This window comes from Cupressus sempervirens, chromosome 1, assembly GCF_028749045.1.
Source record: "Cupressus sempervirens isolate cs-2001-9-10 chromosome 1, ASM2874904v1, whole genome shotgun sequence".
Lineage (NCBI taxonomy): Eukaryota > Viridiplantae > Streptophyta > Pinopsida > Cupressales > Cupressaceae > Cupressus > Cupressus sempervirens.
The window spans coordinates 841,651,757-841,675,454 of NC_143118.1; the positions used below are offsets into that span (position 1 = coordinate 841,651,757).

Genomic DNA, 23,698 nt, shown 5'->3' on the forward strand with positions numbered 1-23,698 from the left:
AAAGATCAAAGCTATCTTAGACATGCCTCCTCCCCAGACATTGTGACAACTTCACTCTCTTCAGAGAAAGCTTCAATCCATCCAGCGCTTCATCTCCTAGCTTGTAGATAAGTGTACACCATTTTCACATTTAGTAAAGAAGGATGGGAACTTCAAGTGGGATCCTTTATGTCAGCGCAGCTTCGATCAGCTCAAGCAGTATCTAGCCAATCCCCCTATCTTGGTCCCACCAGTTCCTGGTCGTCCCTTGATCTTGTACATATCAGCAACACCTATTGCTCTAGGGGCGCTTCTAGCACAACATGATGATTATAGCAGAGAAAGAGCCATCTACTATATCAGTAGAACCCTAGTTGGTTATGAACTCAATTACACTCCAATGGAAAAAGCTTGTTTGGCAGTTGTTTTCTCAACTCAAAAGCTTCGCCACTACATGCTAAGTCATACCATCCAACTAGTATCCAAAATTGATCCTCTCAAGTATATGCTCTCCAAAACAACACTCACAGGTCGGCTAGCAAAGTGGGTTATGCTACTAAGTGAGTTTGACATCCAGTATGTGGACAGAAAGGCAATCAAAGGGAAAGCTATAGCAGATCACCTAGCTGATGCACCTCTAATAGATGCATATCCTTTGATCACAGAATTTTCAGATGAGCATATTTGTCTAATTGAAGAACAGCCCCCATGGAAACTTTATTTTGATGGCTCATACACCTCTCATGGATCAGGGGCAGGAATATTGTTGGTTACACCTCAAGGAGATTACATTCCAAAAGCCTTCAAGCTACAATTCCCTAGCACCAACAATATAGCAGAATATGAAGCTCTTGTAGCAGGATTAAAGATAGCTGCAGAATGGAATATCACTGAGTTACAAGTCTTTGGCGATTCTCAACTCATCATCAAGCAAGTCCTAAATGAATATCAAACCAAAGATGAAAAGCTATTACCCTATAAAGAGCTAGTCGATCAGCTGACCCAGCATTTTACAAAGCTTCGGTTTACACAAGTGCCACGAATGCAGAATAAGGTAGCAGATGCCATGGCCACTATCAGCTCGCTCTTAGAAATTCGCCAAGAAGCTATGCAGAATGAGTTTTTAGTCGAGCAGCTTCTCACACCTACCTATGCGAATGAGGATTCAAACCGTGTTTGTATCTTGGTTGGTCCCCAATCCCCTTGGTACCATGAAATTCACGCTTACCTTAATGATGGTATCATATCCCCTCACCTCACACGTACCCAATGCCAGAACCTCATCCGAAAATCATCCCGCTATGTTATCATAGCCAATACCCTATATCGTCGGGGTTATCACAATACTATCTCTTGATGTTTAGATGAAAATGAGGCCGCGATGGCATTAAAAGAAGTGCATTTCCGACTTTGCGGTGCCCACACGAGTGGTATTTTCCTAGCATGACAAATCCTTAGAGCAGGCTACTATTGGCCTACCATTGAAGAAGACTCCTGTGAATTTGTCAGAAAGTGTCTCTCATGTCAGCAGCATGCAAATCTTGTGCACGCTCCCGCACAGGATCTCCAGCCTATTGCACCACCTTGGCCTTTCGCTTGTTGGGGCCTTGATCTAGTTGGAACTATCACCCCTCTCTCATCTGATGGACATAAATGGATAATAACAGCTACAAACTATTTCACTAAATGGGTGGAAGCAGTCCCCCTAGTCTCAGCTACAGGAGTTCAGGTCTCCAAGTTCATCTTATACCACATTGTTTGTCGCTTCGACATCCCATCCACCATCTTCACTGACCACAGAGGTAACTTTGAAAATCTCAACATGGAAGAATTATGCACTTCCCTCCACATCCATCACTGCTTTTCTAGCCCATATTTCCCACAAGGTAACGGCCAGGTAGAGGCAACTAACAAAACCCTCCTCAAAATCCTAAAAAAAGTTGTCAATGATTTCGGCCACGATTGGCACCTACAAATAAATCCGGCTCTATGGGCCTATCGAACCTCCTTCCATACATCCATAGGAACAACTCCATACTCCTTAGTCTATGGTGCCGAAGCGGTATTACCTATAGAAGTTGAACTTTCCTCACTACGCATATCTTTGCGAGGGCAAATCTCAGATGAAGAATACAGAGTAGCTCGGCTCACCCAACTAGATCTCTTCGACGAGAAGAGACAAGAAGCCTATGACCATCTCACAGTCTACCAAACTCGTCTCAAAAGAAATTTCAACAAGAAGGTGCTCCCACGACACTTTCAGCTAGGCGACATGGTCCTCAAAGAAAATATGAAAGTCCAAGCAGATTGAGAAAAGAAAGGCAAGTTTGAACCTACCTGGCTTGGTCTTTATGTTGTCACTGCATCCTTTGGCTCTGAAGCTTATCAACTATCTACACCAGAAGGAGAACTCTTGAATGATCCTACTAACATCATTCATCTCAAGAAGTTCTATGATTGAAGATCCTTGGTATACCCATCTTTTGAAAAATATAAAAAAATAGTAAAGAGAAATAAGCATCCAATGGTGAAAACTTGGCAATTCAAGCACCTTGGATAGGTACTTTGGTGAAAACCTGGTAATTCAGACGCCTTGTGTACTAAAGACTAATCCATTATCTATCACTATCCTATTCCTCATCCATCAACCCACCATCGCCATAAAACACCTGCTTGTTCCCTTGGTATTCCAACCAAATATCCAAAATCTGATGGAGCTTGTAAATACCTCTTGTACAGCTTGTAAATCTTGTACCTCAGCTTGTAAAATCTTGTACCAAAGCTTGTATTATACCTTGTAAATCTTGTACCATACCTTGTATATCTGAATCTTGTCCAAAGCTTGTACCATATTCCAGCTTGTAAATAATCTTGTATCCTAGCTTGTATACTATCACGTGCACACACAAAACTCCATTTTCACTTAAGCGTTGAAATGTCTCTTTTCTAATTTTGTATGATATTTCATGTCTCTAATCAGATTTTCAAGATCAAACAACTAATATCACAAAGATCCACCAAATTTCTCAAGAAACCCCAAATCGGGTATGTTGAAAATAGTGCCAAAAGCTTCACAACTTCACAAATTATTAATGAATCTGAAAATGGAAATTTGTACTGAAATTTCAGTAGCATAACAGCCTACAAAATGACATTCCCAGATCTGTATAGCCTTTACACAACAGTTCACAAATGTAGGACAAAAACTATGCTCATCGGGCTCCCAAAATTAACACAAAAATACCCGAAAACACCACAAAAACACTAATAATCTATCTCAGAAGTTTAATCACGTCCCAATACATATATTCAGCTCTATTTTAACACCTTAAAGTCTGAAATATAGCAGCAACCCAAACTGATATGAAATACTCAACTGAAAACACCAAACTCATACAAAAAAACACACCCGAAAACCCACAAATCTACACTGTTCAGCACAAAGGCAAACTCTGTATGAGCATGCACATGGAATGGCTTCAAACTCCCATCCTTAGCCTTCCTGGAAACCTGCAAACTCTCGTTCTTGGGTCTCCCTGGAAACCTGCAAACTCTCGTTCTTGGGTCTCCTTCTCCACAAGTTTGGCAGCCTCTGAAGAATAACAAAGAATGAGCAAAAATCAAGTTCTGGAATCTGCCCAAAATGCCTCCAAACCCCTTAAAAGAGAGAATAACTGTAACTCACGTCCAATAGAGGTTAATGAAACATATTTTAATAATTATTTTCATTTATTAGTCCAACGGTTTCCAAAGATTAACCCCCTTTTTCCGAAACTTCACTTTCTTGAGCCTGCTTGCCTTAGCAAAGATTATTATTTTTTAATTATTTAAAAAGGGGACATGACAAGTCCTCCCCTCCCAAAAATTGTTTGTCCTCAAGCAATGGCTGAACAGTAAACCAATCAATCCACCTGGATCCCAAATGTAGTCATGAACTATACTACTACCAATTAACACAGGCTCCTGCAATATCCTCTGCAATATGACCAAGAGGAATCCATAATCAAACTAACAATTATAGCTCAACCAAACTCCAAAATCACCACTACCATACTCAAAAACCCATAAGACACAAACTCTTAGAACATCAGAACCCAAGTAAAGTGGACAAATCAAACTACCAACATAGTAAATACCATCAACGCATCCCACTGGCCTATACGGAATGTACAATCCAACTCTGCAACAATGGTGAATGCTCTCGAATGAAGTTGTACCAAGTATGGAGAATCCACACATTGTACAACTCCTGTAGTCAACAAAACTCTGCAAATCACCGGCCACTATCTCATAACCATAACTCCCATGCAATACTGATGATGAAAAGACATTACAAGATAAAGAGTAAGAAATGGAATCCAAACCAAATTTGCCTACCATCAACTCCTCAAAACAAGGATCAAATGCTAACTGATGTACATACCCTGCAATATAATGTTGATTAAAAAAACCAACCTCGGTCAACAGCTCACCATGAACAAGTGATACAACCCACTGTGACTAATCACTAGCTAAGTCAGAAGATGTCATAGCCAAAGGAGTAGAATCAATAACAACGCCCACTAAAGCATCACTCCCAAACTCCTGCTCTAAGTCACATATTATCAAGTTGTCAATTGCAGAACCTATCACCATGTCATGCCCATCACAACTCTCATCTTGAGGCATCAAACTGTCACATAACTGATGATAAGCACTAGGAACTAAAGTACACCTCTGTATCATCATCTCATCAACATGGTCATCAAAGGTAAATTGATGAGCGTACCTCACAGTGTAATGCCGATAGAATTCGCCAATCTCAATCAGTGGCTCAGACTGTAATCTAGATGAAACTAACTGCAATTGATCATTAACCATGTTGGAACTGACTACTACCTCTGAAGATATCACCAAGGAAGTAGTATTACTAGCAGGAACCATGCCAACTGCGGACTCACCAACATCACACATGATCTTTGATACATCTCTAGTCTTTGTGCCATCAATACTAGAGGACACCACCATGTCAGGCATACAACAATCTACTACAACACCCAACTCAATTGAACCTAACTCTAGTGGGAATGAACCTGATATGCCAATGTTAGTATCAAGGATGGATGCATCCCCATCTCCACTGTCTCTGACAATCTCGGCCATGGACATCCTCGAATCACCAAACACCACAGCTTGTGACTGTATAGAATTAGGTAAAGACTGTAGACGCTCTAACTCCATGGTCACCTTAGCCAAATGAAATTGTGACTCCTTGAAAGCCAACTGTGTACTCTCAAGAATCTTAGAAGTCACCTCAAGCTGCTCAGTAAGCTCACTCACCTCATCTTCCTTGGCCAACAATGCATCATATGTTGTACTACCCCACTCCATAAGATAATCTCTGTCAACTACCAACTGCATATGATTCTGTCTCAAAATTTGAATAGCCTCCCATAAAGAGTGGATCTTTGTCAAGGAAAGATAACTGCCTTCCTGCTCATCACTAGTAGGAGAACCCCATCCATAAACTGCTAACAACTGACGAGCAGCATCGAAATGCTGGCAAGTGATAGCAATGTCTCGGTCACTAACTCTCAACTGATTAGACACATGATGGCACTGGCTTGACTGTCTCCTACAAACCTCCTCTGATGCACTGTCTAAAAGAGTATCCTCAAAGTTACTATTCTCTAGAGTATTACCATCCATATCCTGTGAATCAAATCTAAAGCTCATATCAATATACGGAGTATCAAAAACATTAGTACTGTTGTCCAACTCCTCTGTACCCAAGGAAACTAAGTCTTCCAAACTGCCCACTGCATCCTCCTGGATGTCATCAATGCCAATATGATCCTAGGACTCATCCATACACACTGCCAAATATGAAATATCATCAACACATTCCAGCAAGTATGGTCGACTGGATATATGAACAAAGCCCAACATCGGTGTATAAAAACTAATACCAACATCAGACAAGATACTAGCACAAGAAAAGACAACACCGTGTAATCTGGTAATCAAATCCATGATAGCACCCAAAAAAACACTGCTACCAAAAAGTGTTAAAGATCTCCAGTCAACTGAATCCCAAACGCCAATATAACAATCTTGAGTCCATATCCGTAAACTAGAATCAACTGGTAACTCAAGCAAACTCCTCACCTGAGTAATATGACCAATACCAACTAACTCCACATACCTGTCATGATGAGATAATGAAGTCACAATACTATCTTTGTTCACCTTCAGTTGGCTGGACAAATCATGTGAAGTACTACCAGCCTCAACCTCATGTGATGAAGTATCTGACTGTGCCTGGTGCTCTTTCTCAGAAAAGTCATGAATGCTCAATGTCTGCTCATCTCTACCAGGTATCTCACCATCCTGCACAACAACATCCTCATAATCATCATCTGAACCCACTACACTGTAGTCACTGCCTGTTGTAACTATACCATCCTGAATACCTGTGGCATCACCCTTTGATGACCTGTAAACAATTGTCTCAATTTGAGTATCAAGTTGACCGTTACTATCAATCTATGTAATATCCTTTCCCACCACCTCCTGTGGCAGAGTAGAATCTGAGACCTCTACCTGGCTATCAGCTAGTTTTTCAAACTCCTCATGCAAGTTCTTGGGAATTGTGTCATCTGTCCTGTGAGAAAATCTGCCAAATAAAAATCCAGTCAACTTATCCACCTTAGTTGGGTCAGAAAACATGTCATTCATTATACGGTGGTGCTCAACCAACTATTCAGACATGTCATGGCTTATTTTCATAATTTTATCTCGAATGTCTAAATAACCATCCTTTCTATTATTTTGACTTTGGATATCAATTTTCCAAGATCGTGTCCTCTGAGACTCTATACTATACATGTCCATTCTGGATAAAGTAGAGTGTAACCCCAATAGGATATAACTTCTTCAAACATCAAGAACTAACATGCAAATGATTAGAAGTAGCATGCAACCATAGATTTTGACATGCAATTGATTAGAAGCAACATGCAACCACCAAATTATGACATGCAAGATCTGGGTAGTTGTCAAAACTGACATGCAAGATCTGGGTAGTTGTCAAAACTGACATGCAAACTTCTACAACCACCAAATTCACCAAGAAATAACATGCAAATGATTAGAAGTAGCATGCAACCATAAATTTTGACATGCAGCTGATTAGAAGAAACATGCAACCATAAATTATGACATGCAAGATTTGGGTAGTTCTCAAAACTGACATGCAAACTTCTACAAACCCTCAGGCTGGCAAGATCATGGCTCTGATACCACTGAAATGTCCCTTTTCTGATTTTGTATGATATTTCATGTCTCTAATCAGATTTTCAAGATCAAACAACTAATATCACAAAGATCCACCAAATTTCTCAAGAAACCCCAAATCGGGTATGTTGAAAATAGTGCCAAAAGCTTCACAACTTCACAAATTATTAATGAATCTGAAAATGGACATTTGTACAGAAATTTCAGCAGCATAACAGCCTACAAAATGACATTCCCAGATCCGTATAGCCTTTACACAAAAATTCACAAATGTAGGACAAAAACTATGCTCATCGGGCTCCCGAAATTAACACAAAAATATCCAAAAACACCACAAAAACACTAATAATCTATCTCAGAAGTTTAATCATGTCCCAATACATATATTCAGCTCTATTCTAACACCTTAAAGTTTAAAATACAGAAACAACCCAAACTGATATGAAATACTCAACTGAAAACACCAAACTCATACAAAAAAAACACACCCGAAAACCCACAAATCTACACTGTTCAGTACAAAGGCAAACTCTGTATGAGCATGCACATGGAATGGCTTCAAACTTCCGTCCTTAGCCTTCCTATAAACTTGCAAACTCCTGTTCTTGGGTCTCCCTAGAAACCTGCAAACTCGCATTCTTGGGTCTCCTTCTCCACAAGTTTGGCAGCCTCTGAAGAATAACAAAGAATGAGCAAAAATCAAGTTCTGGAATCTGCCCAAAATGCCTCCAAACCCCTTAAAAGAGGGCATAACTGTAACTCACGTCCAAGAGAGGTTAATGAAACATATTTTAATAATAATTTTCATTTATTAGTCCAACGGTTTACAAAGATTAACCCCCTTTTTCCGAAACTTCACTTTCTTGGGCCTGCTTACCTTAGCAAAGATTATTATTTTTTAATTATTTAAAAAGGGGACATGACAAGCTTTTCGCAAACCATCTACCTATCCACCTATCAACTATCATAGACATCCCATCCTCCACAAACATTTCTATCTCACAAAAACAAAAACATGAACAAACTTGTACTTTGTAACATATCTTGGTCCGTCAGCTTGTACATCCTCTTTAGCTTAGTACTATTGTATCTATCCAGCATTTTTGTCAGTTCGTCCTTGATCAACATCTTGCACACATTGTACATCTTGGTTAGCTATTCCAATGCATCCTTTAGCTAGATTTTCTATCACCAAAGTGTTATCCTTCTTAGTTCAGCTTGCTAGACGCATCACTCATCCAAATCCACCAGCTTAGGTGCTCTCTGATAGGTCCTTGCAGGATATAGCTTTCCTCATGTTTGATCTTGGTCCGTTAGTACCTTGTCCTACCCATCTTGTTGGCAAACGGCTCTCTTTTGGAGTTTTGCTTTCTTTTGATTTGGGATCTTCCCTTTTGGGTCTTGAAATATCTTTTCCAAGCAATCTCCTTGTTCCCTCCTCAAGGTTGCCATGATCTTCCATATCATGGTATGCTGTGAATGGGGCAATCAGAGCGTAAGGTCTTGATCAGGTCTTTTGCTTGTTTTCTTTTTCTGCTTGTGGGTTACCTAGTATCATTTCCACGCTGCTTCCTCTAGGATTCATGTGTGATACTGGGGCAATCCTTGCGTGTTTGTTTCGAGTTAGTTCGTCAGTCCTTTGGACGGTTGGTGAAAAGACCTTGATGTTCTTGGTAACCTTGGCAATTAACCAACAGTCCTATAGAGAATCTAGTGCTCAACTACATGGTGGTACTTCTCTTTGAATTATCCCCTCGCTCAAAGAAGCTTCAATGGATTCCCTTCATCTCCATTATCCCCCATCCATATCCAGCACCTATCCTAGCTTATGCATCAGTATCTCTTTGGATCACTCCTCACGCTTAGCTTTAGGGATCCACAATCCTAGTCCTAGGGATCCACCAAGCCTCATCTTTCGAGATCCACAATCCTAGTCCTAGGGATCTCCGAAACCCATCTTCCGCCAATCTGACTCTTTGAAATTCTGTTGCATCAGCTTTATCATTCCATCATCCATCTCCCTATCATGGATTCCTTTTATAGTGCTCCACTCCTCCATCCTCCCCCCAATCCTGGAAAGTCTTAAGCTTGTTTTACTCTTGTGCCTCTAATTCTCCTTTATCATTCTCCCGTAGTGAGAGTTTGAGCTAATTCAGCCCCTTCTCTTTGCCAACCTGTGTCTCAGCTCGTCTCAATTTCTTGTGCTTTTCAAGAAGTCATCGAGCCTCATTTCTCCCCACACCGCCTTCTTGAGGGGGCATCATCTAAGTCTAGTCTCTCCTCTTCTTATCTGAGACTAGGGCAACCTTGTTGCTAAAACATCTTCCTCGTGTCGTCTTCATTCGAACTTCTTTGAAATAGTGTTGCCTCAACACTATGTCAAAGAGGGGCAAAATGTAAACACCTAAATTTGATTACACCACTTTGGTAATCCTATTTAGTCATTTCTAAAGGCATCATTAATTAAATTTTTCTCGTGTCGTCTTCATTCGAACTTCTTTGAAATAGTGTTGCCTCAACACTATGTCAAAGAGGGGCAAAATGTAAACACCTAAATTTGATTACACCACTTTGGTAATCCTATTTAGTCATCTCTAAAGGCATCATTAATTAAATTTTTATTTAATTAATCCTTTGCCATCCCCTAGCTAATTAATTTAATTAATCATCTATAGTCCTAATTGAGAAATCAAATAACCTATTATTTATCAATTAAATCTTTTTCTCTTACCTAATTCCAAAAATCTCCATTTATTAAATAAATCTATTTGATAAATAAAATCCTCAAATCCAAAAACCCCTAACTTATCTCTAATCCTCCATTTAGTCTAATCCACCTCATCCACCCATACTAACCAAGCTTAGCCACTAACTCACCCACCCTCATTAATTCCATCCACTTGCACATCTCTAACATCCCTAATCTAATCCTAAACCCAAGCCTAATCCACCCCCTAATGTTATCACATTCCCTAAACAAGTTTAAGACTTTCCTAAACCAAACCAAAGTCTCCCCTCAAAAATCCCAACCACCAAGTCATGAGTGCTCTTACAAACCATAAAAGACTCTTACAAGCCCACTCATGACTCTTACATCCATCTTCCACACTCTTCCCTCTTCCACACTCATTCCTCTTACATCTCTCTTACATACTCAACCCCACTCATCATGTCTTTAACCAACCCCTTACCCTACCCTCTCACACTCATCCTCCTTGTGACAAATGTCACCTTCCCATTGGTGCTAAACAAGCACAATCCATGTGCTCCCCTTTGAGTGCATCTTAGCCCTCCTTAACCATCTCCCCATCCTTGCATCTAAGCCCTCCATCCCTCTACCCCTTGGCCTATAAATTGAATCCCATCCCAAGCCATTTCAATCACAATCTTGGAGCTAAAGTTATCATGCCCTTTTGAGAGCCAAAATCCATACTCATACCCTTATAATGCCAAATTGAGAGCTCACAAAGCTACCAATTTTCCATTTACCCATCTCCATTGAATCCATTTGAGAATTTGAGCATACATCCCCAATCCATAAATAGACACATCCCAAAAACAAGAGAACAATCTCATTGAGAGAGCCTATCCATGGTGTTGAGATAATGGGTGTTGCACACATTGCATAATATTGTTATTTTATTATTTTATTTTATTATGTAATGTTGTACCTAGATGGACGTGCAACATGTAAAGATTCTCATGGAATATTTTTGATGAGTTGTATTGTAACATTGTGATAATATTTCATGTAATTATTTAATATTTGGGGAAAAGAATTAAATGCCCAATATTAAATGTGGGGTCAGTGGGTTAGGTAGCACATGGTTTTAGCACATGGTTTATGTAATACCACTTGGTGGTTTTGTGGGACTTGCTACTATATAAGCAGCCACAAGGGTAGTTGTTGTATAGAGAGAAAGAAAGAGAGTGACAAGGAGAAGACAAAAGGCAAGAGTCGAGCGGGACAAGGCTTGACAGGTTAGCCAAGGGAGCATTTGTGAAAGTTGAAAGCATGGCATGGGATGTGTGGATTCATGCTTGTTCACATAGTTTGCTCGGTTGTGGCTATGGCCATGAAGGCTTCCATGGTTGTATGGCAATGGTATTTTTGCTGAATAATACATGATGATGGATGCTTTTGGAGGCTGGGTTTTTCCCTCAATGAGGGTTTCCCAGGGTATATCTTGTGTCACAATTTTGTGGGTATGTTGTCTATTCTCTTGCATGTGGATTTTAATTCCATATTTATTTTAGATCTATTATGGGTTATGTGGAAACGGTTACATTCTTTGTTGCCAAGTTTCCTTACAAGTGGTATCAGAGCTACGGTTTTATTATTGTAACCCTAGATTGAATCCATGAGAATGCATGAGAGGATAAAAGAAAGGGCAAGATATATGAATAATTTATTGCAGATCTGAGGACTTTGGATTTGTTGTTATGATGGGATGTTAAAATATTTGGGCATGGAAAATTGTTGGACAAAAGAGTTTTTTGGATGTTTCATTTAAAATGAGGGTTTTGGGGGGTAGCATGTAGAAATGACCTCCTGGGTAAAAATAGACCTCACCATTGGATCCGGGTCAACATTTCCATAAATTTTGATATATAATATGCCCTAGTTTGGCCATGTTAAGAGGAAATGAAAGAGTTTTTTGGTTTCAGCCCATGATGGCCGTCAAATTTAATCCCGTCGGAATTTTCGTCACTGAAAAAAAATTAAAAATGAAAAATCGTACTGAAAATGGTAAAAAGACTGTCTTAGTAAAACGGCCATAACTTTCTCTCAGAATATCGGATTTCAGAGTTCTTATAGGCGTTGGAAAGCTAATTCAGAGCACTACAACATGGTGTAGGTTTGGTTCTATGATTTTGAAATTTTGTTAGGTTTTCAGAGCCCTAAAGTCAGATGTTATTTATTTTGAGCACGGATTAGGGCATAACTTGGGCATACGGAGTCGGATTTTGGACTTCGAGTAGTCAACGGAAAGCTCTTGGAGAGCTCTACACATTGGTTCAGATTTGGTGCAGGTTTGGCATGATTTATTTGTGGATATATTTATCTGAACAGCTTATAGATATATTTTGACTATGGTAACATTGTGAGTTTATGGCATTGGAGATTTAAGTTTTGATGTCATTGTATACTCAGTTCATATTTCAGATTGGTCTCATGATGATATGGTTATCAGTGTTTGATTTGGATATGCATGATGACTTGTTGGGTCTACAAGTTGTGCAGTGTTGTAAGCGGTCTATACTTACAGGTTGCATTTATAGCTTGGTTATGGGTTGTCTTTGCCCATTGATCTTTCATTATTGATGCATATTCAGATTAGTGGCTTGGTTTTGGGTTGTCTATGCCCTAAGTCATATAATTTTATGATTTTATCTTCATGTAGAAGGGATGAGATGTTGTTACCAGGTACAGTCATGGCAGAGGATTGTGGTTGACTATGCTGACAGGTTGGACATATTGAGAGCCAGATGCTCGGTTCATGGATGTGATCATGGTGTCATGGATTTTGGCATGACATGATTGGATATACAAGTACATCCTTGATGTTCATTAGCTTGGATTTCTGATTCAGTTATGGTGGTATATCTTCTTGGTTGAGGATCACGGTTATTTGGTTTCTTTTGAGGAGCTCATGATGTGCACTTTGAGTTCTTTGATGGTTTGATGCCTTGGTTGATTCTCATGGTTAGAGGATGGTTATTTTTTTCATCATGATGTCATGGATAGCTTGGATACACGGTTTAGTGGGAGCTTGTGACAGTGATGGGGTGACAGTGCAGGATTAGTTCCTGGTTTAGTTTGGATCTTCATATAGGAGATGGATTTTATGATGCCAAAGGTGACTTGGTACCACGGTTGAGTGGGAGTTTTGTTGGCATTGATATATTTATTGAGTGTTTGCAGATGTTGGAGGTTTGTCTTAGATCCTGTTGCTGTAGAAGCGTCTTTGACATTTGCATGGTGCACTTGTTATCTTCATGGTGTTTGAAGATGGTTAGATCTTGAGGACTCATGGAGTTCTTGGTTATCTTCATGGTGTGTGAAGATGGTTCTTCCTGGTATGTGGAGATGTTTTTCTTCATGGTGTGTGGAGATGGTTTTCTTCATGGTGTGTGGAGATGGTTGCATCTTGAGGACTCACAGGGTTCTTGGAAAAGGTGTGGTTTATGCTTTTATTTGGCATGTTATCCTTGGTGTGAGGATGGTTTCATTATTATGTCATGGTATACTCTTGATACGCGTTTAGAGTTGTGACATGTTATGGTATGTTCATATGGAGCATGTTATCTCTTTAGTTGAGATGGTAAGATCATGTTGTCATGTTTATGTTCCTGAGGCCATGGTTGGAACTTTGACATTGATCTTGGTTTAGTTTCTTGGTATTGAGTACACTAATCATAAGCTGGATACTTCATGATATTGCTATGTTGCATTTGGAGTTGGCATGGATTGATTGGTTACAGGTGCTCATGGATACTTAGAGACGGTGGTGATGCTGATTTCTCTTGGATTAGAGAAATATTTGTTGGGACGGTTGATGGTTTCAGCAGGAAGTCCGAGGGGCAGTCACCTGATATGGACTTGAGAGGAGATTGTTCTTAGATGAGTCTTGGTTGGAGACTTGGGTATCTTGATGAGCATTCTCATTCCCCACTCTTGGTCTACTCGGCGGTTTGCTACTTGAGAGGTATAGCCCATTGTTTTTTCTCAAGTACATTATATTTATGCTTGTCTTTCATGGATATGGATCTTGAGCTATGGTACATGAGTTAGTTCTGGAGGGTTCATTTGAGAGATGGTTAAGCATTGGTTATCTCCATGTGCATATGTTGTTATGCTGGTTGAGTTCGGGAGATGGTTTTATATTTGGGCATATTCCTTGGATTAGGAATGGTTATTCCTTGGTTTAGGAATGGTTTTATGAGTTTGATCTTCTTGTGAGAGGCTTACATCCATGATTAGTTATATGGTATGGTTTTGGGTGTTGTTGAGGCTTCTTTTTGGGGTTTTATGGAGGAGATCATACTTGCACAGTTTACATCTAGAGGTGTGTGTAGAAGGACATGATACAGGTTATGATTTGCATGGTTTCTCTTGGTCTTGGTTATCTTCCTGGATGTTCAGTTTTGACTACATTGGATTTGAGATTTTGGAGATTGTGATCACTGGTTTGTGCTCATGTATGTCATGTGAGAGATGACATGGTTATTCCTTTATCTCTTTCCTCTGTTGGTTATGGTGAACTTGGGAGAGCATTGGAGAGTTGTTCTTGCAGGATATTAGTTGATGTATTGTGGATGTCCTTGATACTACATGGATTCACTTCTTTGAGATGTGTTGAGTGGATTGGTTATAGATTTGACATTATCTTTTGCAGTGGGAGCTTCTTGGTATATATGTGGTAGGTATTGCTCTTGAGGCTTGTGATTGCAGGTTATAGATTGGATATGTCAGTGATATAAGATTCACTTGTTATACCTTTGAGGTATGGATAGTTGGATGGGTTTGGCACTTTGATGTGGGTGCTATTTCAGCTATGGATATTTTGACAACTACGGATACATGTGATTACCTTTGGATCAGGTTTTTGTGCTTGGAATTTTAGTTGGTACAAGATTTTATGATCTTCTAATGCGACAGGTTGGGTGGTTTTCTCTTTGGATGGCTTCTATGTATGTCCAGTGGGAGTGGCATAATAGGAGGTGAGATCATTCATGTTTGAGATGCTGTATACTTTGATTTTGTTGCAGGTACCAGGATGGAGCACTTGGTTTATTTTGATCCATGATGGTTGATGTGCTAGGAGGGACTGTTCCCTTGTTCATTTATGTGGCTACGGATTGACCCTATGCAATGTATACAAAAAGTGGGAGATTGTTGAGATAATGGGTGTTGCACACATTGCATAATATTGTTATTTTATTATTTTATTTTATTATGTAATGTTGTACCTAGATGGACGTGCAACATGTAAAGATTCTCATGGAATATTTTTGATGAGTTGTATTGTAACATTGTGATAATATTTCATGTAATTATTTAATATTTGGGGAAAAGAATTAAATGCCCAATATTAAATGTGGGGTCAGTGGGTTAGGTAGCACATGGTTTTAGCACATGGTTTATGTAATACCACTTGGTGGTTTTGTGGGACTTGCTACTATATAAGCAGCCACAAGGGTAGTTGTTGTATAGAGAGAAAGAAAGAGAGTGACAAGGAGAAGACAAAAGGCAAGAGTCGAGCGGGACAAGGCTTGACAGGTTAGCCAAGGGAGCATTTGTGAAAGTTGAAAGCATGGCATGGGATGTGTGGATTCATGCTTGTTCACATAGTTTGCTCGGTTGTGGCTATGGCCATGAAGGCTTCCATGGTTGTATGGCAATGGTATTTTTGCTGAATAATACATGATGATGGATGCTTTTGGAGGCTGGGTTTTTCCCTCAATGAGGGTTTCCCAGGGTATATCTTGTGTCACAATTTTGTGGGTATGTTGTCTATTCTCTTGCATGTGGATTTTAATTCCATATTTATTTTAGATCTATTATGGGTTATGTGGAAACGGTTACATTCTTTGTTGCCAAGTTTCCTAACACATGGCTCACATTCTCATTTGAGTTTGTCTTCTCTTTGTCTCTCTTATATGTTATGTTAGTTTAATGTGTAAATGCTTTTATTGAATTAGTATTTATAGCATATTAGATTAGTGTATACAAAAGGTAAACTGTAGGCCTTACATGTAGAATTGGAGTCCAAATATGAAAATAAACTAAGAAAAGCTCTCACATATTTGGGGGAAAAAGTTGAATGGCCACTAATTCATGATCAGTTGGCCAGGGTGATCAGTATCTAGGAGGATTTGAAAGCCAATGATGAGGCTCTAAGGCATATTGTGAATAAATGGGTAAGGAGGGAGAAAGCAATGACATTTTTGTGTTTCTCTGTCATAAGGGGTTCTTATGATCAAATTGAAAAAACCTTTGACATTGTTTCTGATCTTGCTGATTTTGACAATAAAAGGATTCATTTACAGAGAATAATAATAGGCTACTTGAACAAGTACAAGAGCCAAAAATTTAGTTTGTTTCCTCGTGCCTTAGATAAAAGAAATAATTTGAAAAGCAAAGATGTATGGGAGAAGGAACTTGATGACATTTTTTGTTTAAGGATGAATAAACTTGTAAATGAAATAGGTCATGCACGGTGGGCTACCACAACAAAAGAAATGGTGAAGGCCCAAATATTCTTTGATTCTTTAAAACAAGAATTTGTTGCTATTAATAATGAAGCTAAGTATATACAAAAAATGCAAAGGGATATTTTTCTATTCAATTGGCCAGATGACACACTTTTTAACAAGTGGATGGTAGAAATAGCTCCTGGTGAACAGTTTGATGAAGATGAAACTGACAATGATGAGGTGCAGGGTGAAGAGATCCAAATCATTGACACCGTCACTACACAAGCCCAATTGGAAGAAGACAAGAATAATCAATCAACTTTAGTTGCAGGCCCAGGCCCAAAGGATGTTGATACAACCAAAGAAAAGCAAAAGGTAGAAGTTACTCCCACCATACAAGATAAAGACGATGAAAACCCACAGGTGGAGATTAATGTGCCATCATCAAAACAAGCTTCATAGTTGGCTAATTTGGCTATTGCATACAAATAAGGATTAGAATAGCAGCTAACTCAGCAGCGTTAGAAGATGTGATAGAAGCTAACCCACCAAAAAGAATGTTTTGATTTGGACATCTTTTGTTACCCGCTTTTTTGTCATTTTGTGATAGGTGTATGTAAATATTTCTTGTAAAGGACACCTATCATTTTCTCTTAGCCTCACACTATATAAGTGAGATTCCAAGGCTAGAGAAAGGGTATGAATTCTATTGTTTCTAGGTGAAATGCTTAGTCTATTTTTTTGGTCCAATATTTGGAGCAAGTTTATGATGTATTTTCTCTATTAGTTCCTGAGAATACATGAATAATAGAATGATCTCTGTGTTTCTTCTTAAGGTCATTCTAAGTTTACTATAAATGTATACAATTTTCAAAGAAATAAAATACAAATTATGAGCTGTCCCCATATCACTTCTTTCTAAATTTTGTCTCCTTTTGATTACTTGGTTATCTTGATACTGTATGAGTAAAGGCTTGTGCAATTGAATGCAATCCAGTTAGGTTGTATATATGTTCATCACTACTATTAGTTCAATGGATTAAGTAGAAGCTTTAATGAATTTGATAAGGTTGTAGTAGTGGAAAGGATTTTTGAATGATGAATTCTGATAAGAATTGTTGATAACATTTATTGTAAGGCAAGAAATTAGATTAAGGATTTGTAGTAGACTCTGAACCCCAATGGATTAGGCACTAGTCAAATTGATTTAGCTGGAAGAGAAATGTGTCATAAATGATTTTCAAATACAGAATTATAATCAATTTTACTTTTATTTCTTGAAGATTTTCAAAGTTGGCATGTACTTGTTTGCATGGAATGTTTTAACTTCAGTTAGCCACTATTGCTGAGAACACATGCAAATCTATAGAAGAATTTTGGCCAGATCTATTATATGGGATGTGTTTATCAAATTGTCAAGAACTATATATGTATTTGAGGATTTGAGATGAGAATCAGAATGAAACTAAAATAATTCTCATACAGTGTTTCCCAATCTTGAATCACCCCTGGGTATACCCACCTTGTTTTTGCAGAGCCTCAAGAGTAGAAAACCACCTTTGGTTTTGTTGAAGTTGGGTCCAAATGGTTCATATACATAATTGTTGATTGGAATTGGCTAATCCTTAGATTGTGTGAGTGATATCATTTTGGTATTGAGCATTGTGTTGCTTAGTAGTATTTTAGAACACCAACACAATGTTATGTTACAATTTGAAGCCCTCGCATACCATCAAAACAACCATATTTGAGCTTAACCACCATATATTGGTGCACCAAGGATTAGTGTTAATGAGATTACATTATGTTATTCATTAATATTTCGTTGAGTATTATGCTTGAATGTATAGTTACATATATTATAAGTAATATGGGTAAGTTTAATTTGCGCTTGTGTTTGCATTTTGTATGTACCCAACACCTTGCAATGACAATATAAAGAATAAACCTATAGACTAGTCTATTTTGCATCTTAGAAGTGCTTTGTAATTATGCATTCAAAATTGGAAAAGTCATTCAAAAGGATGAATTTAATGTTGAACTATGAATACCCACACCTATTTGCGTAATCCATAAAGAAGAGAAAGTGTTTCCTTCACTAGAAGACATGGTTTTTTACATTCAATTGGACCTTTTATCAAAAATATAAGTTCTCTCCATCCACCCAAGCATTATTGTAATTAAATGAAAGTATGGTCAATGCAATTGTGAGATCAAAGCACATATAAGAAAAGGATATAGTGAGATAGTGAGATTTTAGGAAAGGATGTGCAAGCTGAGACAAGCAACTAAGGTTTTGTCCTAGTTAACAATCCTCCTATTCAACTTGAGAAGGTAGGCCAAGTATTAATATGTAGATGGTCCTCATTAAAGGTTTTTCATGCCTCGCCAATGAATCAAACTTTAGAACAAGGAAAAAGGTTACCCTAAACATTTCAGAGGATGTCATGATATAGATAAATATCATAAATGCCAAAAGTGAAAACAATAGATCTTTAAAAAATTGGGCTCAAAAAGAAAACATTAAGGATAGAAAAACCAATGATCAAAGTATATGGTGAGAAAATTCCTCATCCATTTAGTTCCTTAAAAAAATTGTGTTGGTCCAAAAACCTTTCTAAGAAGTGTTGTGTGATCCACACAGATAGAGAGAAACAATTTTCCAAAATTATAGGTTGTGAAACTTGCATGAGGAACAAGAAAATAAAAATAAACTACTAAAACATTAAGGGATTATTTGAAATTTCCATTTCTCATATTAAAAAACGTATTGTATTGAAAAGTTGCAACCTGACAACAGAAACAAATTTTGATATAATTTGGACAAACCTATCTACCAATTCTAGGAGAGAACTTTGAAGTACATCGTTAGGATTTTCTAAAACCTACATTACTACATGGAGAGGATAAATAACATGTTTAGAGGTTTGGACTTTGTCCAATCTTGCAGTGTTTTAATTAGGAACTTAATTATACAATGGATTGACATCTTAATAGACAGCATAAGAACAACAAATAATTATTGTATCTACACTTTATACTTGTTTATGGTAGGAATCTGGTAAGTTTTGGTAGATGTAAAATTACAATTACCAATCTTACCAATAGGTTTCTCCTCATCTTTCAAGTTTTTAGGGCTAAAAATTTTGTGTTCTTGACTTGAATTTATTCTTCTTTTTTTATTTAATTATATATCAACACAATATTTAATCCTTAAAAATTGTGATTTGAGTACTCCAAAAGAGAACACCAACTAAAATTCATAGTTTGATGATTCTTACAAGTAACGAGAAGAAATTATATATTGATAATACAACCCTCTTCCTTATGACCTTCCATTTTAGCTTAAGCATTATATTCTTACAAAGTGAGTTTGGTTTTCTCACACAATTCTAAATTAGTATAATTTACCTATCTCTAAGGTAACTTCCTTAGATAAAAAGATTATTCTTTATTTAGACAAATAAAATGTTTCTACAAATTTTGCTCTCAAAGTGAATTTGATTTTCTCACATAACTTAAAATTAGTTTAGTTGACCTACCTTTATGATATTATTCCTTGACAAAAGGATTGTTTTGGTCACTTGGACAAAAAGAAAAAAAGAAAAATATGAATGTTGTTTCAAAGATATGCTATTCTTGTTTCTATAATTTTGGTGTGATATAATATTATTTCTACTATTTACATGTTTTTAGCCAACATAGCTCCAAGGTATCAAGTCCCTCCTACATATAAATGAAGGACAAAGTTTTCCCCAATATACAGTAAAGTTTTTAATTCATTATGACAAAATATTGTTTCAATTACTTAAAAATTATTGTGATATGATATATCATCAAAAAAACCCAATTTAATCAAGACAAAAGAATATAAAGAGCATAGATGGTTTTACAACAAAAGATTAAAAAATATTACAAAAATCTAATTTATTTTTTATGACAAATGGTTTTATAACATAAACTAAAAATATTACAAAACACCAATTAAAATTTGATTTAACGATTACTTACTTGTATAGCAAGAAAATTGCACTCAATAATCTATATCGAATTCTAATGTAATCAAGACAGGAAAATATAAAGAACATAGATAGTTTTACAAAAGAAAATTAAAAAATTAAAAATTCCAATTGAATTTTGATGATGGTATAGATATGGTTGTACAACAAAAACTAAAAATATTGCAAAATACCAAATAAATTTTGATGATAACAATTACTTACTTGCAAAGTGAAAAAATTGCACTTAGCTCTATATTTCCATTTCTTTGACATGTTTTCAATGGTGCAATACTTTGATGCTCTCTTCATACCTTTCCCCATATCCCTCATCAGAGCACCGCGTAGCATAAGCAAGTCCAAATGACTCCATCATATCCTCCTCATCCACTTTTTGGTCAAAGCACACTCTAGAGAAGGCCAACTCAAGTGACTTTGCCAAATCCTTTTCCTCAAAATTTTGGTTGCCCAACATTTTGATATCCTCTCCACAATTCCCCACAACTTTTGAACTCTCCCCATACCTATCCCCATAGCCCACAACTTTTGAACTCTCCCCATACCTATCCCCATAGCCCTCATCAAAGCACCTTGTAGCATAGGCTAGCCCAAATGATTCTTCCATATCCTCACTAGCCACATGTTCCTTTTCCTCCAACTTTTGTTGGCCCAACACTTCGATACCCTCCCCAGTGTTCCCCACAACTTCAACACTCTCCTCATACCTATCCCCATAGCCCTCATCAAAGCACCTTTTGACATAAGCCAGCCCAAATGATTCTTCCCTATCCTCACTACCCACATGTTCCTTTTCCTCCAAATTCTGTTGGCCCAACACTTTGATACCCTCCCCAGTGTTACCCACAACTTCAACACTCTCCTCATACCTATCCCCATAGCCCTCATCTAAGCACCTTGTAACATAAGCCAAGCCAAATGACTTTATCACATCATCGCTACCCACATGTTCATTTTCTTCCAAACTTTGGTTGCCCAACACTTTGATACCCTCTCTAGTCTTCCCCACAACTTCAATACTCTCCTTGTACCTATCCCCAAATCCCTCATCGAAGCTCCTTGTGGCATAGGCCAACCCAAATGACTTTGTCATATCATCATTACCCACATGTTGGTTACCCAATGTTATGCTCTCTCCATGACTTTCCTTGTAGCCCTCCCCAAAGTACCATGTAGCATGAGCAAGCCCAAATGGCATTTTCATGTCCTCCTTGTCCAAACTCTCTCCCACACCCTCTCCATACCTTTCACCATAGCCTTCATCAGAGCACCTTGTAGCATAAGCAACCCCATATGATTCCGCCATATCCTCCCTGTCCAAATTCAGATCTTGACTTAGCCAATGCAATACTAGTAGTTATGATTCAAAGTTTTGGCAGGAATTTTTTTACCAAATGCAAGAAATCAAATAGCGGCAAATCATATAGATCCATACCTGTAACCTTGCCGTATGTCTTCTTTACCAGAGAAGACCACTTGATTGTCCATTTCTCTCTGAGGCTGCTGTTTTGCAGAGGAAGATATATGATTATGATGGCAGGGGGAAAAGTGTTGTGAGAATGAAATGGGTGCGCCTTTGAATAGTTTTGGTGTTCTGTGCAATGCTCTTAACATCAACGCCTGCATTTCTTCTTCTGCAACAACCCAACAAGAATCCTCGTATTGTCTTACAAATTGGGAGGATATGAAAGAAGGGAATAAAGACGGAGAGATTGTCGGTGCTTCTGGATGGGGACGTGGATATTGCTAGACTCTTCTGAAGGGTACGTGTATTGAGCTTGAGAAGCCACCGTAAAGACCAATCTATAGAATAACTCCTCTCAATTTCAATTCTTGTGAATGTTACTATTGAAATCACATCTTTCTTGGTGTTCAAGGAATTTATATTTTAAAAATGGATATCTATCTTTTGGAGTCATATCTTTCAATTTAATATTTTTTTGTCAAAGATATTTTTGGGGAGGTGATAAAATTCTTTATGTATGAATCATGATAATGACAATATGGGTTATTCAATATTGATGAATTCAAGATGACATGCGTTCTTATCTAAATTAATCTTTCCATTTCCTTGCAATTTCTTTTTTGTGAATATAAACACGTATATTATTTTATTAATAGAAAGAGGCTATTCATCAAAATAATAATATATAATAGCTAATTCTAGTTGAATCTTAAGTAAAACACCAATGTTAATTTTTTATTTTCTCTAATAACTAAAACTATTATTATTATTAGTATTATATTATATTGTATCACTATCTTAGATTCCTATCATAAATGTAACTCAAATTGAAATTTCAATCATAAGTTAATCTACCACACATAAATCTAATTTAATTTCAACCCATCTCTATCTCTAATTGAAGTGTAACCTCAATTATTATATTGTATTATATTATTGCAAGTTTAATTTTATATTTATATTATTGTTAATTGAATTATAATTCATTTATATTTACATATATTATTTTCTATTAGATTAACTTCACATCATTTATTCATTTTTTGATTAGTTAATAGTTGGGTCGAGATCTATAACCTTTGTATTATAATCAAAAAATAATACATAGTTTGATAGTTACAGTAGCATCATGTCTATCTCGGAGAAATTAGCTATTATCCCTATACATTGATTAGAAAAATGGTTGTTACTAGCACCAATCCAGGTACAAACATATATATTTCCATGAATCTTCTAATACACAACCTATCATGTCCATCTACTAGTATTATATGCACACAATAATACTAAACAGAATATTATGCAAAGAAAATCCTAATATAGTATGACCACACGGGTACACTCATAGCCAATTCTTTGATGGAGGAAGTAGAATGTATGCTAGTTGATATAGAAATTCTACTTTTTTCTAATGTCCCCAAGTCACACCTTCAATTCATCAAGCCCCATTGAAAAGATAAGTGGAAACTTTTTTACTATTCCTTTGTTTTCATGATAAACCTCCAAATAGTATTGTTGGGGCATTGGGATCATTTGATTGTTGTTAGTATTATCCAACGCTGAATCAAACTCCCCAAGAAAAAAATGCTTGAAAAGTATTTTACATGGCTTTTTTGCCTTTTCCTTCGACACCCCTTTGTGCAACATAAGGGTAAGGAACATTTTTGAGATCTTCATGTTGATGTGACACTTGTTATATGCCTATAGAACCTTGCATCCTAGGACCTCCTTTACTGTATGAAGGACTAGTGAATACTTCACT

General features: G+C 37.4%; 1 protein-coding gene across 1 annotated transcript in view; it reads right to left on the reverse strand.

Annotated features, from left to right (window-relative positions):
* LOC149580467 (uncharacterized) overlaps nt 1-22,142 on the reverse strand; it is a 40,593-nt gene extending 18,451 nt beyond the window's left edge. The window contains exons 1-3 of the mRNA XM_089791220.1: nt 21,907-22,142; nt 21,017-21,784; nt 20,679-20,977 (exon numbers count right to left, since the gene is read on the reverse strand). Coding sequence (XP_089647346.1) covers nt 20,734-20,977; nt 21,017-21,784; nt 21,907-22,097 — 1,203 coding nt within the window. The 5' untranslated portion in view covers nt 22,098-22,142 and the 3' untranslated portion in view covers nt 20,679-20,733. The remainder of the gene's footprint in view (nt 1-20,678; nt 20,978-21,016; nt 21,785-21,906) is intronic.
* Between the last annotated feature and the right edge of the window lie 1,556 nt (nt 22,143-23,698).